This window comes from Salvelinus fontinalis, chromosome 24 (genome assembly GCF_029448725.1).
Source record: "Salvelinus fontinalis isolate EN_2023a chromosome 24, ASM2944872v1, whole genome shotgun sequence".
NCBI lineage: Eukaryota > Metazoa > Chordata > Actinopteri > Salmoniformes > Salmonidae > Salvelinus > Salvelinus fontinalis.
This window is the reverse complement of record NC_074688.1, coordinates 20,920,080-20,933,852: the sequence shown is the minus strand read 5'-3', so window position 1 is coordinate 20,933,852 and position 13,773 is coordinate 20,920,080. Positions and strand designations below refer to the sequence as shown.

Sequence of the window (13,773 nt, the reverse complement as noted above, 5' to 3'; positions counted from 1 at the left end):
AAACCAATCAATACTACGCTTGACAATGAGGGATTTATTACAGACACACACACACGCATGTGTACATACACATGCACATAAGTGGGTGCTTTTCTTTAGTACTTTAGTTAGACAGAAAAAGAGCAAAAGAAGAACAGAAGAAGAAGAAGAGAGAGGAACAAGAAGAAAAATAAATGACCTGATCTCGTTGGGAGTCTCCTCCTCCTCATACTTCTTCTTCTCCTTCTTGCGGAAGACGAGCCAGATGATTAGGATGATGAGGAGAACACCAAAGGAGACGCCCACCACGGCACCTGCCAGCACGCCCATCCCTCGAACATCTGTGGAACATCACACATCTGTGACATCAGAAGGGCAGAGAAAAACCACCACAAATGCACCTGCATACCGTACTGTGCACACATGCAAATATTGATGCTTTTCACACAAACAATCCCTTTGAGAATAATGGTTTAGTCCCGATAGGTAAATCCTGTAAATTTGTAGATCATAGATTTTGCTGGTGTTATGTGTATTATGTGTTCAGTCCCCTACAAAGCTATGAATCTAACAAAATGGTATCAAAACCATTTCTGTTGCTGTGTTAACTTATGAATCATGTCCCCAACAGCAATGACCTGTTGTGACCCTAAAATTCCTGTGCCTTTCTAGAAATCTATTACCATGACATTGAAACATGGCTGTTTGGGTGAAGCTGATGACCAATGGCCAATGTTTAAACGGTACCGTCCCCAGTGTTGGTTTACTGAGGCAGAGGGGAGTGGAGGGAGGGGAAACCAATTTTCAGGTGCTGTTGGAAACTACAGTCATTCATCACCATCGTAGCACGGTGTGGTGCGGAGCCGGAGAGCAGCTTTCGCTACTCACACTGCATGGTGACCTCGATGATGCAGTTCTCCTCGCCCACGTCATTGCTGGCGGTGCACTTGTAGAAACCTGTACTGTCCTTCGTCAGGTTCCGCAGGGTGACGATCTCTGGATTCTTCAGATCTGTAGGAGAGATAGATAGACTGTGATTTAACAACCTGCTCAACCAGGGAAATCTGAGAGGACCGGATAGCCTCAGACAACAACATTTATGTATATGCTGATTCAGTGAGCGAGTTTATTAGCAAGTGCATCGGTGATGTTGTACCCACGGTGACAATTAAAACCTTCCCCAATCAGAAACCGTGGATTGATGGCAGCACTCGCGCAAAACTGAAAGCGTGGACCACTGCTTTCAATCATGGCAAGGCGACCGGAAACATGACCAAATACAAACAGTGTAGCTATTCCCTCCACAATGCAATCAAACAAGCTAAGCGTCAGTATAGAGACAAAGTAGAGTCACAATTCAACAGTTCAGACATGAGACGTATGTGGCAGGGTCTACAGTCAATCACGGATTACAAAAAGAAAACCAGCCCCGTCGCGGACACCGACGACTTTCTCCCAGACAAATTAAACAACTTCTTTGCTTGCTTTGGAGACAATACAGTGCCACTTCCACGGCCCGCTACCAAAACCTGCAGGCTCTCCTTCAACGCGGCCAACGTGAGTAAAACATTTAAACGTGTTAACCCTCGCAAGGCTGCCGGCCCAGACGGCAACCCTAGCCGCGTCCTCAGAGCATGCGCAGACCAGCTGGCTGGTGTGTTTACTGACATATTCAATCAATTCCTATCCCAGTCTGCTGTCCCCACATGCTTCAAGAGGGCCACCATTGTTCCAGTTCCCAAGAAAGCTAAGGTAACTAACCTAAACGACTATCGCCCCGTAGCACTCACTTCCATCATCATGAAGTGCTTTGAGAGACTAGTCAAGGATCATATCACCTCCACCCTACTTGACACCCTAGACCCACTCCAATTTGCTTACCGCCCCAATAGGTCCACAGACGACGCAATCGCAATCACACTGCACACTGCCCTAACACATATGGACAAGAGGAATACCTATGTAAGAATGCTGTTCATCGATGACAGCTCAGCATTTAACACCATAGTACCTCCAAACTCGTCATTAAGCTCGAGACCCTGGGTCTTGACCCCGCCCTGTGCAACTGGGTCCTGGACTTTCCGACGGGCCGCCCCCAGGTGGTGAGGGCAGGAAACAACATTTCAAGGGTGCGTTCTCAGCCCTCTCCTATACACCCTGCTCACCCATGACTGCGTGGCCATGCACGCCTCCAACTCAATCATCAAGTTTGGTAGGCTTGATTACCAACAACGACAAGACGGCCTACAGGGAGGAGGTGATGGCCCTCGGAGTGTGGTGTCAGGAAAATAACCTTACACTCAACGTCAACAAAACAAAGGAGATGATCGTGGACTTCAGGAAACAGCAGAGGGAGCACACCCCTATCCACATCGACGGGACAGTAGTGGCGTACACATCACGGACAAACTGAAATGGTCCACCCACACAGACAGCGTGGTGAAGAAGGCGCAACAGCGCCTCTTCAACCTCAGGAGGCTGAAGAAATTTGGCTTGTCACCAAAAACACTCTCAAACTTTTACAGATGCACAATCGAGAGCATCCTGTCGGGCTATATCACGCCTGGTACGGCAACTGCTCCGCCCACAACCGTAAGGCTCTCCAGAGGGTAGTGAGGTCTGCACAACGCATCACCGGAGGCAAACTACCTGCCCTCCAGAACACCTACACCATCCGGTGTCACAGGATGGCCAAAAAGATCATCAAGGACAACAACCACCCGAGCCACTGCCTGTTCACCCCGCTATCATCCAGAAGGTGAGGTCAGTACAGGTGCATCAAAGCTGGGACCGAGAGACTGAAAAACAGTTTCTATCTCAAGGCCATCAGACTGTTAAACAGCCATCTCTAACAAGTGGCTGCTGCCAACATACTGACTCAATCTCTAGCCACTTTAATAATAAAAAATTGGATGTAATAAATGTATTAGTCACTTTAAACAATGCAATTTTATATAATGTTTACATACCCTACATTACTCATCTAATATGTATATACTGTACTCTATACCATCTACTGTATCTTGCCTATGCCGCACGGCCATCACTCATCCATATAATTTATATGTACATATTCTTATTCATTCCTTTACACTTGTGTATATAAGGTAGTTGTTGTGAAATTGTTAGATTACTTGTTAGATATTACTGCGCGGTCGGAACTGAAGTACAAGTATTTCGCTACACTCACATTAACATCTGCTAACCATGTGTATGTGACCAATACAATTTCATTTGATTTGTCTGTGGTGCAGGTGGTACATGTATTTACATTACAATGGTTTCATGCACTTCTACAGTTTGCATGACCTTGAAGAGTAATTTGATTAACAGCATGTAGTAAATCCTTGCAGTGATGTACTGCACTTCATGTCAAAGTCTACTTAGCTCTGATCCACTCCATTCTATGATAATCTAGTACAGACCAGCAGCAAGAAAATGATTGTGAGGCTGTATTGAGGTGAAATTGTATTGATCAGTGTTGAGCCTAGTTAGATCTGACCCAGGTCTGTTTTGGGCTAACCATTCCTGTCTGTAATAGTGTGTCAGCTCTGATGTATCACATTTTGTGGGACAGAGCAGGAGATGAACTCGCAAATGTTGATCTTGGCCTCTGAGAGAATGAGTAATCTCAGACTCAGAGTGGCTCTGGTGATTGAAGAGCGGGCCTGTAGACACTGAGGGAATTTAGGGGGAGTTGAAATAGTTTGTCTGAGAGAACGATTGAGCTTTACTGGGTTAAGAGTCGTTTAGTCATCCCCCTCACAACAGCCACGTAATATTACCGTTCACCACTACCAATAAAAAATGGCCCATGCCGATTTGTTTTATTGCCCACTGAAAACGAATTAGACTGTACAGGTGTTGTTTCATGGAGATCATTAACTTCTAGGCTTTTGGCATTGGCACATGCCATGGCTAATGCGAGTTGAGTGGGGAAAATAGGTGGGAAAAATGAAATGTAATGAAGGAGTGTTGTTGTTTTTTTTTTGTTTTTTTTTTATTTAACCTTTATTTAACCAGGTAGGCAAATTGAGAACACGTTCTCATTTACAATTGCGACCTGGCCAAGATAAAGCAAAGCAGTTCGACACATACAACAACACATAGTTACACATGGAGTAAAAACAAACATATAGTCAATAATACAGTGGGAAAAAAAATAAGTCTATATACAATGTGAGCAAGTGAGGTGAGATAAGGGAGGTGAAGGCAAACAGATATATGTATAAATAAATAAAAATATAAAAAGGCCATGGAGGCGAAGTGAGTACAACACAGCAAGTAAAATAAAAACTAAAAAAACACTGGAATGGTTGGTTTGCATTGGAAGAAAGTGCAAAGTATAGACAGAAATAATGGGGTGCAAAGGAGCAAAATAAATTAATAAATAAATACAGTAGGTAAAGAGGTAGTTGTTTGGGCTAAATTGTAGATGGGTTATGTACAGGTGCAGTAATCTATGAGCTGCTCTGACAGCTGGTGCTTGAAGCTAGTGAGGGAGATAGGTGTTTCCAGTTTCAGAGATTTTTGTAGTTCGTTCCAGTCATTGGCAGCAGAGAACTGTAAGGAGAGGCGTCCAAAGGAAGAATTGGTTTTGGGGGTGACTAGAGAGATATACCTGCTGGAGCGCGTGCTACAGGTAGGTGCTGCTATGGTGACCAGCGAGCTGAGATAAGGGGGGACTTTACCTAGCAGGGTCTTGTAGATGACCTGGAACCAGTGGGTTTGGCGACGAGTATGAAGCGAGGGCCAGCCAACGAGAGTGTACAGGTCGCAGTGGTGGGTAGTATATGGGGCTTTGGTGACAAAACGGATGGCACTGTGATAGACTGCATCCAATTTATTGAGTAGGGTTTTGGAGGCTATTTTGTAAATGACATCACCGAAGTCGAGGATTGGTAGGATGGTCAGTTTTACAAGGGTATCTTTGGCAGCATGAGTAAAGGATGCTTTGTTGCGGAATAGGAAGCCAATTCTAGATTTGACTTTGGATTGGAGATGTTTGATGTGGGTCTGGAAGGAGAGTTTACAGTCTAACCAGACACCTAGGTATTTGTAGTTGTCCACATATTCTAAGTCAGAGCCGTCCAAAGTAGTGATGTTGGACAGGCGGGCAGGAGCAGGCAGCGATCGGTTGAAGAGCATGCATTTGGTTTTACTTGTATTTAAGAGCAGTTGGAGGCCACGGAAGGAGAGTTGTATAGCATTGAAGCTCGCCTGGAGGGTTGTTAACAGTGTCAAAAGAAGGGCCAGAAGTATACAGAATAGTGTCGTCTGCGTAGAGGTGGATCAGAGAATCACCAGCAGCAAGAGCGACATCATTGATGTAAACAGAGAAGAGAGTCGGTCCAAGAATTGAACCCTGTGGCACCCCCATAGAGACTGCCAGAGGCCCGGACAACAGACCCTCCGATTTGACACACTGAACTCTATCAGAGAAGTAGTTGGTGAACCAGGCGAGGCAATCATTAGAGAAACCAAGGCTGTCGAGTCTGCCAATGAGGATGTGGTGATTGACAGAGTCAAAAGCCTTGGCCAGGTCAATGAATACGGCTGCACAGTATTGTTTCCTATCGATGGCGGTTACGATATCGTTTATGACCTTGAGCGTGGCTGAGGTGCACCCATGACCAGCTCTGAAACCACATTGCATAGCGGAGAAGGTGTGGTGTGATTCGAAATGGTCGGTAGTCTGTTTGTTGACTTGGCTTTCGAAGACCTTAGAAAGGCAGGGTAGGATAGATATAGGTCTGTAGCAGTTAGGGTCAAGGGTGTGTCCCCCTTTGAAGAGGGGGATAACCGCAGCTGCTTTCCAATCTTTGGGGATCTCAGACGACACGAAAGAGAGGTTGAAGAGGCTAGTAATAGGGGTGGCAACAATTTCAGCAGATAGTTTTAGAAAGAAAGGGTCCAGATTATCTAGCCCGGCTGATTTGTAAGGGTCCAGATTTTGCAGCTCATTAAGAACATCAGCTGACTGTATTTGGGAGAAAGAGAAATGGGGAAGGCTTGGGCGAGTAGCAGAGGGGAGGGCAGTGCTGTTGTCCGGGGTAGAGGTAGCCAGGTGGAAAGCATGGCCAGCCGTAGAAAAATGCTTATTGAAATTCTCAATTATAGTGGATTTGTCGGTGGTGACAGTGTTTCCTATCTTCAGAGCGGTTGGAAGCTGGGAGGAGGTGTTCTTATTCTCCATGGACTTTACGGTGTCCCAGAACTTTTTTGAATTTGTGTTGCAGGAAGCAAATTTCTGCTTGAAAAAGCTAGCCTTGGCTGTTCTAACTGCCTGTGTATATTGGTTTCTGGCTTCCCTGAAAAGTTGCATATCACGGGGGCTGTTCGATGCTAATGCAGAACGCCATAGGATGTTTTTCTGTTGGTTAAGGGCAGTCAGGTCAGGAGAGAACCAAGGGCTATATCTGTTCCTGGTTCTAAATTTCTTGAATGGGGCATGCTTATTCAAGATGGTGAGGAAGGCATTTTTAAAAAATGACCAGGCATCCTCTACTGACGGGATGAGATCAATATCCTTCCAGGATACCCCGGCCAGGTCGATTAGGAAGGCCTGCTCGCTGAAGTGTTTCAGGGAGCGTTTGACAGTGATGAGTGGAGGTCGTTTGACCGCTGACCCATTACGGAGGCTGGCAATGAGGCAGTGATCGCTGAGATCTTGGTTGAAAACAGCAGAGGTGTATTTGGAGGGCAAGTTTGTTAGGATGATATCTATGAGGGTACCCGTGTTTACGGAATTGGGGTGGTACCTGGTAGGTTCATTGATAATTTGTGTGAGATTGAGGGCATCAAGCTTAGATTGTAGGGTGGCTGGGGTGTTGAGCATGTTCAAATTTAGGTCGCCTAGCAGCACGAGCTCTGAAGATAGATGGGGGGCAATCAGTTCACATATAGTGTCCAGAGCACAGCTGGGGGCAGAGGGTGGTCTATAGCAAGCGGCAACGGTGAGAGACTTGTTTTTAGAGAGGTGGATTTTTAAAAGTAGAAGTTCAAATTGTTTGGGAACAGACCTGGATAGTATAACAGAACTCTGCAGGCAGTCTTTGCAGTAGATTGCAACACCGCCCCCTTTGGCCGTTCTATCTTGTCTGAAAATATTGTAATTGGGGATAAAAATGTCTGAATTTTTGGTGGTCTTTCTAAGCCAGGATTCAGACACGGCTAAAACATCCGGGTTGGTAGAGTGTGCTAAAGCAGTGAACAAAACAAACTTAGGGAGGAGGCTTCTAATGTTAACATGCATGAAGCCAAGGCTATTACGGTTACAGAAGTCATCAAAAGAGAGCGCCTGGGGAATAGGAGTGGAGCCAGGTACTGCAGGGCCTGGATTCACCTCTACATCACCAGAGGAACAGAGGAGAAGTAGGATAAGGGTACGGCTAAAAGCTATGAGAATTGGTCGCCTAGAGCTACTAGAGCAGAGAGTAAAAGGAAGTTTCTGGGGGCGATAAAATAGTTTAAAGGAATAATGTACAGACAAAGGTATGGTAGGATGTGAATACAGTGGAGGTAAACCTAGGTATTGAGTGATGATGAGAGAGATCTTGTCTCTAGAAACATCATTGAAACCAGGTGATGTCATCGCATATGTGGGTGGTGGAACTGAGAGGTTGGATATGGTATAGGGAGCAGGGCTAGAATCTCTACAGTGAAATAAGCCAATAAACACTAACCAGAACAGCAATGGACAAGGCATATTTACATTAAGGAGAGGCATGCTTAATCGAGTGATCAGTAAGGGTCCAGTGAGTAGAGGTTGGTTGGGGTCGTGGCGATCCAGACAGCTGGCCGGGTATATGGCTATCGGTAGCAGCATAGGATAGGATAGCATAGGTCAGTTTGTAGATACCTCGTGCGTTTCCGTCGGTAGGTTCCGTGTAGTGGGGTTTTGTTCAGATAGCAGCCGATAAGACAGCTAACGATTAGCGGGCCTCAGATGAGCGTTCAGGTAACGTCGGGACGGAGGTGCCGGTTGGATAAATCCCTCGGGCAGATAACGTCGGCAGTCAGTCGTGAAGGCCCGGTGGGGTTCCGTATCTGCAGCAGCAACAAAAGAAACGGGTCCGGATGGTGATGGAACTCCTCAGCTGGCTAGCTCCAGCATGATTTGAGTTTGCTCCGGGGTCGACGTAAGCCAATAGTCACACGGTATGCAGCTAGCTAGCTGCGAAATCAAGGTGCAAGTGTCCAGAGCCTGCGGTTGGAATCCGGGGAAACTGAGAGAAAAAAAAAGTCCCGGAATGCTCCGGTCCGAGTCGCGTTGCACAAAAGTGCCGGTAGATTATCGAGCTAAAGGAATAGCTGATGACCGCAAAACGTGGGCAGCTGAAACACCAACGCTAGCCAGCAAACCGGCTAATTTCGGGGCAGCTACAGATTAGCTTCTGGCTAGCTATCGGAGTAGCTTCTGGTTAGCTTTCAGGCTAGCTTCTGAATTAGCCCCTGGCTATCTTCCACGATGGATTTTCAGATTGAGGTAAATAATACTTAATGTAATTGGTGAAGCGGGTTGCAGGAAAGCTTTTGCAGGAAAGCTTTTGTAGTTGAGTTCTTGGATAATAAAATAAATAAAAGATATGTGAAGAAAAGGTGTAAATATATATATATACAGGACACGACACGACAATACGGAAAAAGACGTCTGAACTGCTAAGCCACCTTGGATGTTGTGTGCCTTGGGGATAGATGCATCAACTAGATTCAGCAGCTGGACAATTTTTGTTGTTGAACAAATGGTCACGGGTTTGGAACATAATTACTAATCATTTTTAGAATGCAAATTGACCGCAAGAAGCCCAAACAGATATAAAACCTTGCTTACATTTGTATACGATCACATATCTCCCTCTATTTTGTGTGGGAATACTTTTGGACAAATGTTCTAAATAAATATCACTTGGAGCTGATTTGCTGGTGTTTTTACAGTCTTTTATGTCCCTATTTTTGTATATATGTTTATTTTTAAAAATTTAACTTGGGGGGCCAAATAAAATCGCCTGCTGGCCAAATTCGGCCACCAGTTCCGGAACCCTGGTCTGGAAGTGGATGAAGAATGGAGAAAGTTTTCGTGCTGTATTGAATCTCCATTACATTTTGGTGTTTCGGAGGCAGACTGGAATTTAGGTGTTTGGGGATCAAATTTCTTCTGGGAAATACTAGCATCAAAATAACATATACTATGTAATATCCTCTTTAGGGGACCCGTGTTACACATACACATGTGTACTTGTGCACAATCTACTTACCTCTCAGTGCCAGTAGGGGGAGTTTCCCAACACTCTTTCCCTTATCCAGCACCCTCCCCCAATTGTATTTGATAGGATCTGAGCCGTCACTGGATTTGCAGCTCAGTTTAACGTCACTGCCCTCTAACAGCCTGCCGTCCATCCAGCATCGTGGCTTAGAGGGCTTCACTGTAGAAACAACAGAACAGTAGTTACATAACACTACAAATAACACTATTATACAAAAAAGAACACAGGATGGTACCTAATACGGATAATGATTCATTCATATAATATGCTGTTTAGCCCAGAGTATGACATACTGTAGCAGTATGTGTAAATGTGAATTAATACTAAAAGATTCTTGAGTGTAACAATAGCTTGTTCATTTCTCATGGAAGTCAATGCTGGGATTAAGAGTAGTATTAAAGGCCCAGGCCAAGATCAATAAGTGACTGTGAGTTGGTTTTGAAAGCCTGCAAACAGAGTCAGGAGAGAGTGCTGTGCTCCTGAGTTCCTGTGGCCTGGAGGTCACTAGATGGCCAGCCCTGCTCTAAGCTCTATGGCTGCTTCACAGCAGCTGCTCCAGTCCTCCCTATATCTCTCCCTCCATCCCTCAACCCATCCCTCTATCCCTCAACCCATTCCTCAATCTCTTCCTCCTTCCATCCGTCCATCCTTTCCCTCCATCCCTTCCCTTCTAGTCTAACCGGCCTGGTGAACATGCTGCTCACACACTCAGTAAGGGATATAATAAGGGGGCTGAGGAGAGTGCCGGGGATTCTGCAGTTCATCTCACAGCTCTGTCAGGGCCAGTTAGGCCGCTCTCTCTGCAACAGGAGCAGCCAGAGCGAGGACACACACTGACACAGAGGCCCAGGCCCAGACCCAGCCAGCAGCCAGCTCCTCTGCCAACCCATTATCTTAACATCGGGACTGCGAAAGAAAAATGCAAACGTTCGTCTCTCAAAATCGAAAGTGTCACTGCAAAGCTGATGGCAATTTGTAAAAATCTAAGCGTTAACTCAATGAAATGTCTTTATGGAAGAGAGAGAAAAGAGAGAAAGGATTAAGAGACTGTTCCATTAATAAAGAACCAATAACTGCCGGTTGAACTAATCTCCCATGATGTTTTAATAAATTACATAGTTTCTGACATTGAGAATGATCTCACTTCTCCCATTGGACTACTAGGCGGCTTTGTGGTATTGCTGCTCTCCATTTGCCTGTCTGTCCTTCAAAGCTGTTTGTCTATTCAATGATATGCAGAGACATGATTACCACAGAGACAGTTAAAACTAAACCATTTAAAACAGATCCGCCAAGCCTCTGTGTATTGGGGCAAAGAAGAAACTAAACCGAACAGAGAATAAAACAACAATGGCGTCTTTGCCTCTGCTAAAGCAGCCCAACTGGCTTTGCCATCATACCTATGAGAGCTGAATTTAGGCTCAGAACTCTGTCTGGTGTTTAATAATTAAAAACAGATATAACACATATTAAATAATCTTAAAGAGCTTGTCTGCCGTATAATGACAGAAAACGTATTTTCTTATCATGGTAGCAACATTTTCTCCTAATGTTTAAAGGGGAAGTTCACACATTTTCACTCTTTCTGTGCTTGTAGCTGACCCCCCCCAAACAGTTTTTAAAAGTGTGTGTTTTGTTACAGAGAAAATTGTTTGTCACAGTCATCACTTGCCATAGACTAGAATGCATTATGAAAATGTGTTTAAAACATGTTATAAAATGCTCGAAAACACTCCAAACCACTTCATATTACATCAGAATCTCATTCTGGATAATGTCTCTGCACTCAATATGGGATTGTCTTTCCACCATACAATAAATCCATGTTTGAATGATGCTGTTTACAACAACAAAAATATGCAAATATGGATTTATGAGACAGTTCAAAACGTTTTCTAAAATTGAGTACAGAGGTGTTATCCAGAATGAGATTCTGATGTAATATAAGGGGGTTTGGAGCATTTTATAACATGCTCAAACACATTTTCATAATGCATTGTAGTCTAAGGCAAATAATGACTCAGCAAAATGTGACAATCAATGTTTTCTGTAACGAAACAAAATATGAAAAATGGTTTGGGGTATCAACTACAAGCACAGAAAAAGTGAAAATAAGGCCACCTGTAAAAATGGGTGAACTTCCGCTTTAACATCTAAATTCTGCATCATCTGTTTCAAGCTGACCAGGTCAATCCCCAATGTCAGCCATTTCTAGACATAAACTGCCTCTCACTGTTAACTGCGTTTATTTTCAGCAAACTTAACGTGTAAATATTTGTATGAACATAACAAGATTCAACAACATATATAAACTGAACAAGTTCCATGTCACCAACAGAAATGTAATAATGTGTCCCTGAACAAAGGGGGGGGGGGGTCAAAATCAAAAGTAACAGTCAGTATCTGGTGTGGCCACCAGCTGAATTAAGTACTGCAGTGCATCTCCTCCTCATTGGACTGCACCAGATTTGCCAGTTCTTGCTGTGAGATGTTACCCCACTCTTCCACCAAGGCACCTGCAAGTTCCCAGACATTTCTGAGGGAATGGCCCTAGCCCTCACCCTCCGATCCAACAGGTCCCAGACGTGCTCAATGGGATTGAGATCCGGGCTCTTCGCTGGCCATGGCAGAACACTGACATTCCTGTCTTGCAGGAAATCACACACAGAACGAGGAGTATGGCTGGTGGCATTGTCATGCTGGAGGGTCATGTCAGGATGAGCCTGCAGGAAGGGTACCACATGAGGGAGGAGGATGTCTTCCCTGTAACGCACAGCGTTGAGATTGCCTGCAATGACAACAAGCTCAGTCCAATGATGCTGTGACACACCGCCCCAGAACATGACGGACCCTCCACCTCCAAATCGATCCTGCTCCAGAGTACAGGCTTCGGTGTAACGCTCATTCCTTCGACGATAAACGCGAACCATCGCCCCTGGTGAGACAAAACCGCAACTCGTCTGTGAAGAGCACTTTTTACCAGTCCTGTCTGGTCCAGCGACGGTGGGTTTGTGCCCATAGGCGACGTAGTTGTCTGGTGGGGACCTGCCTTACAACAGGCCTACAAGCCCTCAGTCCAGCCTCTCTCAGCCTATTGCGGACAGCCTGAGCACTGATGGAGGGATGGTGCATTCCTTGTGTAACTCGGGCAGTTGTTGTTGCCATCCTGTACCTGTCCCGCAGGTGTGATGTTCGAATGTACCGATCCTGTGCAGGTGTTGTTATACATCGTCTGCCGCTGCGAGGAAGATCAGCTGTCCGCTCTGTCTACCTGTAGCGCTGTCTTAGGCATCTCACAGTACGGACATTGCAATTTATTGCCCTGGCCACATCTGCAGTCCTCATGCCTCCTTACAGCATGCCTAAGGCACGTTCATGCAGATGAGCAGGGACCCTGGGCATCTTTCTTTTAGTGTGTTTCAGAGTCAGTAGAAAGGCCTCTTTAGTGTTCTAAGTTTTCATAACTGTGACCTTAATTGCCTACTGTCTGTAAGCTATTAGTGTCTTAAAGACCGTTCCGCAGGTGCATGTTCATTAATTATTTATGGTTCATTGCACAAGCATGGGAAACAGTGTTTAAACCCTTTACAATGAAGATCTGTGAAGTTATTTGGATTTTAATGAATTATCTTTGAAAGACAAGGTCCTGAAAAAGGGACGTTTCTTTTTTTTCTGAGTTTAGTATATTATATATGATATGTTACTTCTACTGTATATGCCTTAACAACCACACATCTCAGAGACCCTCGCAACAGAGAAACAAGGCCAAACAAAAAATCTAAATCGAATCACTCCGTCTAAATCAAATTGAATCATTAGATCAGTTAGCATGAGAGAGGAAATATGCCTGCTAATTCCCTATTGATTAGTGTGTGTGAGAGACAGAGCTGGAGAGCAGACTCACCCAGCACTATGAGGTTAACCTGGCTCCAGTGGTACTTTCCCCCCGTCTTGACCTTACAGTAGTACTCTCCAGAGTCCGTCAGCTGTAGGTCACTGAGGAGCAGGGAGGCGTCTCCCTTTAGGTAGTCGCCTGCGAAAGACAGACGACTGGCCTCGCTGGTCACCTCATTGGTGTACACCTGGCCCCCGAAAAACGTGATGATCTGGGTTGGGGAGAGAGACAATGAGACACACTGAGAGAGCTGTATGCAGAGACATATGTAAAGACATCAGATCTGTATCTGGATTTAAACATGCATTGGACACTGCTTGCTCATAAAGACACATACACATACAGTACAGACATGTACCCTCTCTTTGTCTTTTTTTCTCTCTCCCTTGTAAACACACACACACTACAACAACACCATCAAACACAGCTGTCACAGCAGCCTATTACTCAGGGCAACTGAGAGCCTGCAGATGGTGACTGCTAAATGCTGGTGCCACAGCACATCAGTGCCACAGGAGCTGGGTTTACCTGCTGTGTTTGCAGGTGACAACTGGCCATTTACAGTACACAAACACACACACACACAGTCTTGTACAAGTAAACTTGTGGGGACACAAAATTCTGTCCTATTCA

General features: G+C 45.0%; 1 protein-coding gene across 1 annotated transcript in view; it reads right to left on the bottom strand.

Annotated features, from left to right (window-relative positions):
- The window catches only part of LOC129822121 (CXADR-like membrane protein), a 93,595-nt gene that overhangs the window by 7,107 nt on the left and 72,715 nt on the right, over nt 1-13,773 (bottom strand). Inside the window, exons 3-6 of the mRNA XM_055880084.1 lie at nt 13,150-13,351; nt 9,237-9,404; nt 868-990; nt 179-320 (exon numbers count right to left, since the gene is read on the bottom strand). Of these exons, the coding sequence (XP_055736059.1) occupies nt 179-320; nt 868-990; nt 9,237-9,404; nt 13,150-13,351 (635 nt within the window). The remainder of the gene's footprint in view (nt 1-178; nt 321-867; nt 991-9,236; nt 9,405-13,149; nt 13,352-13,773) is intronic.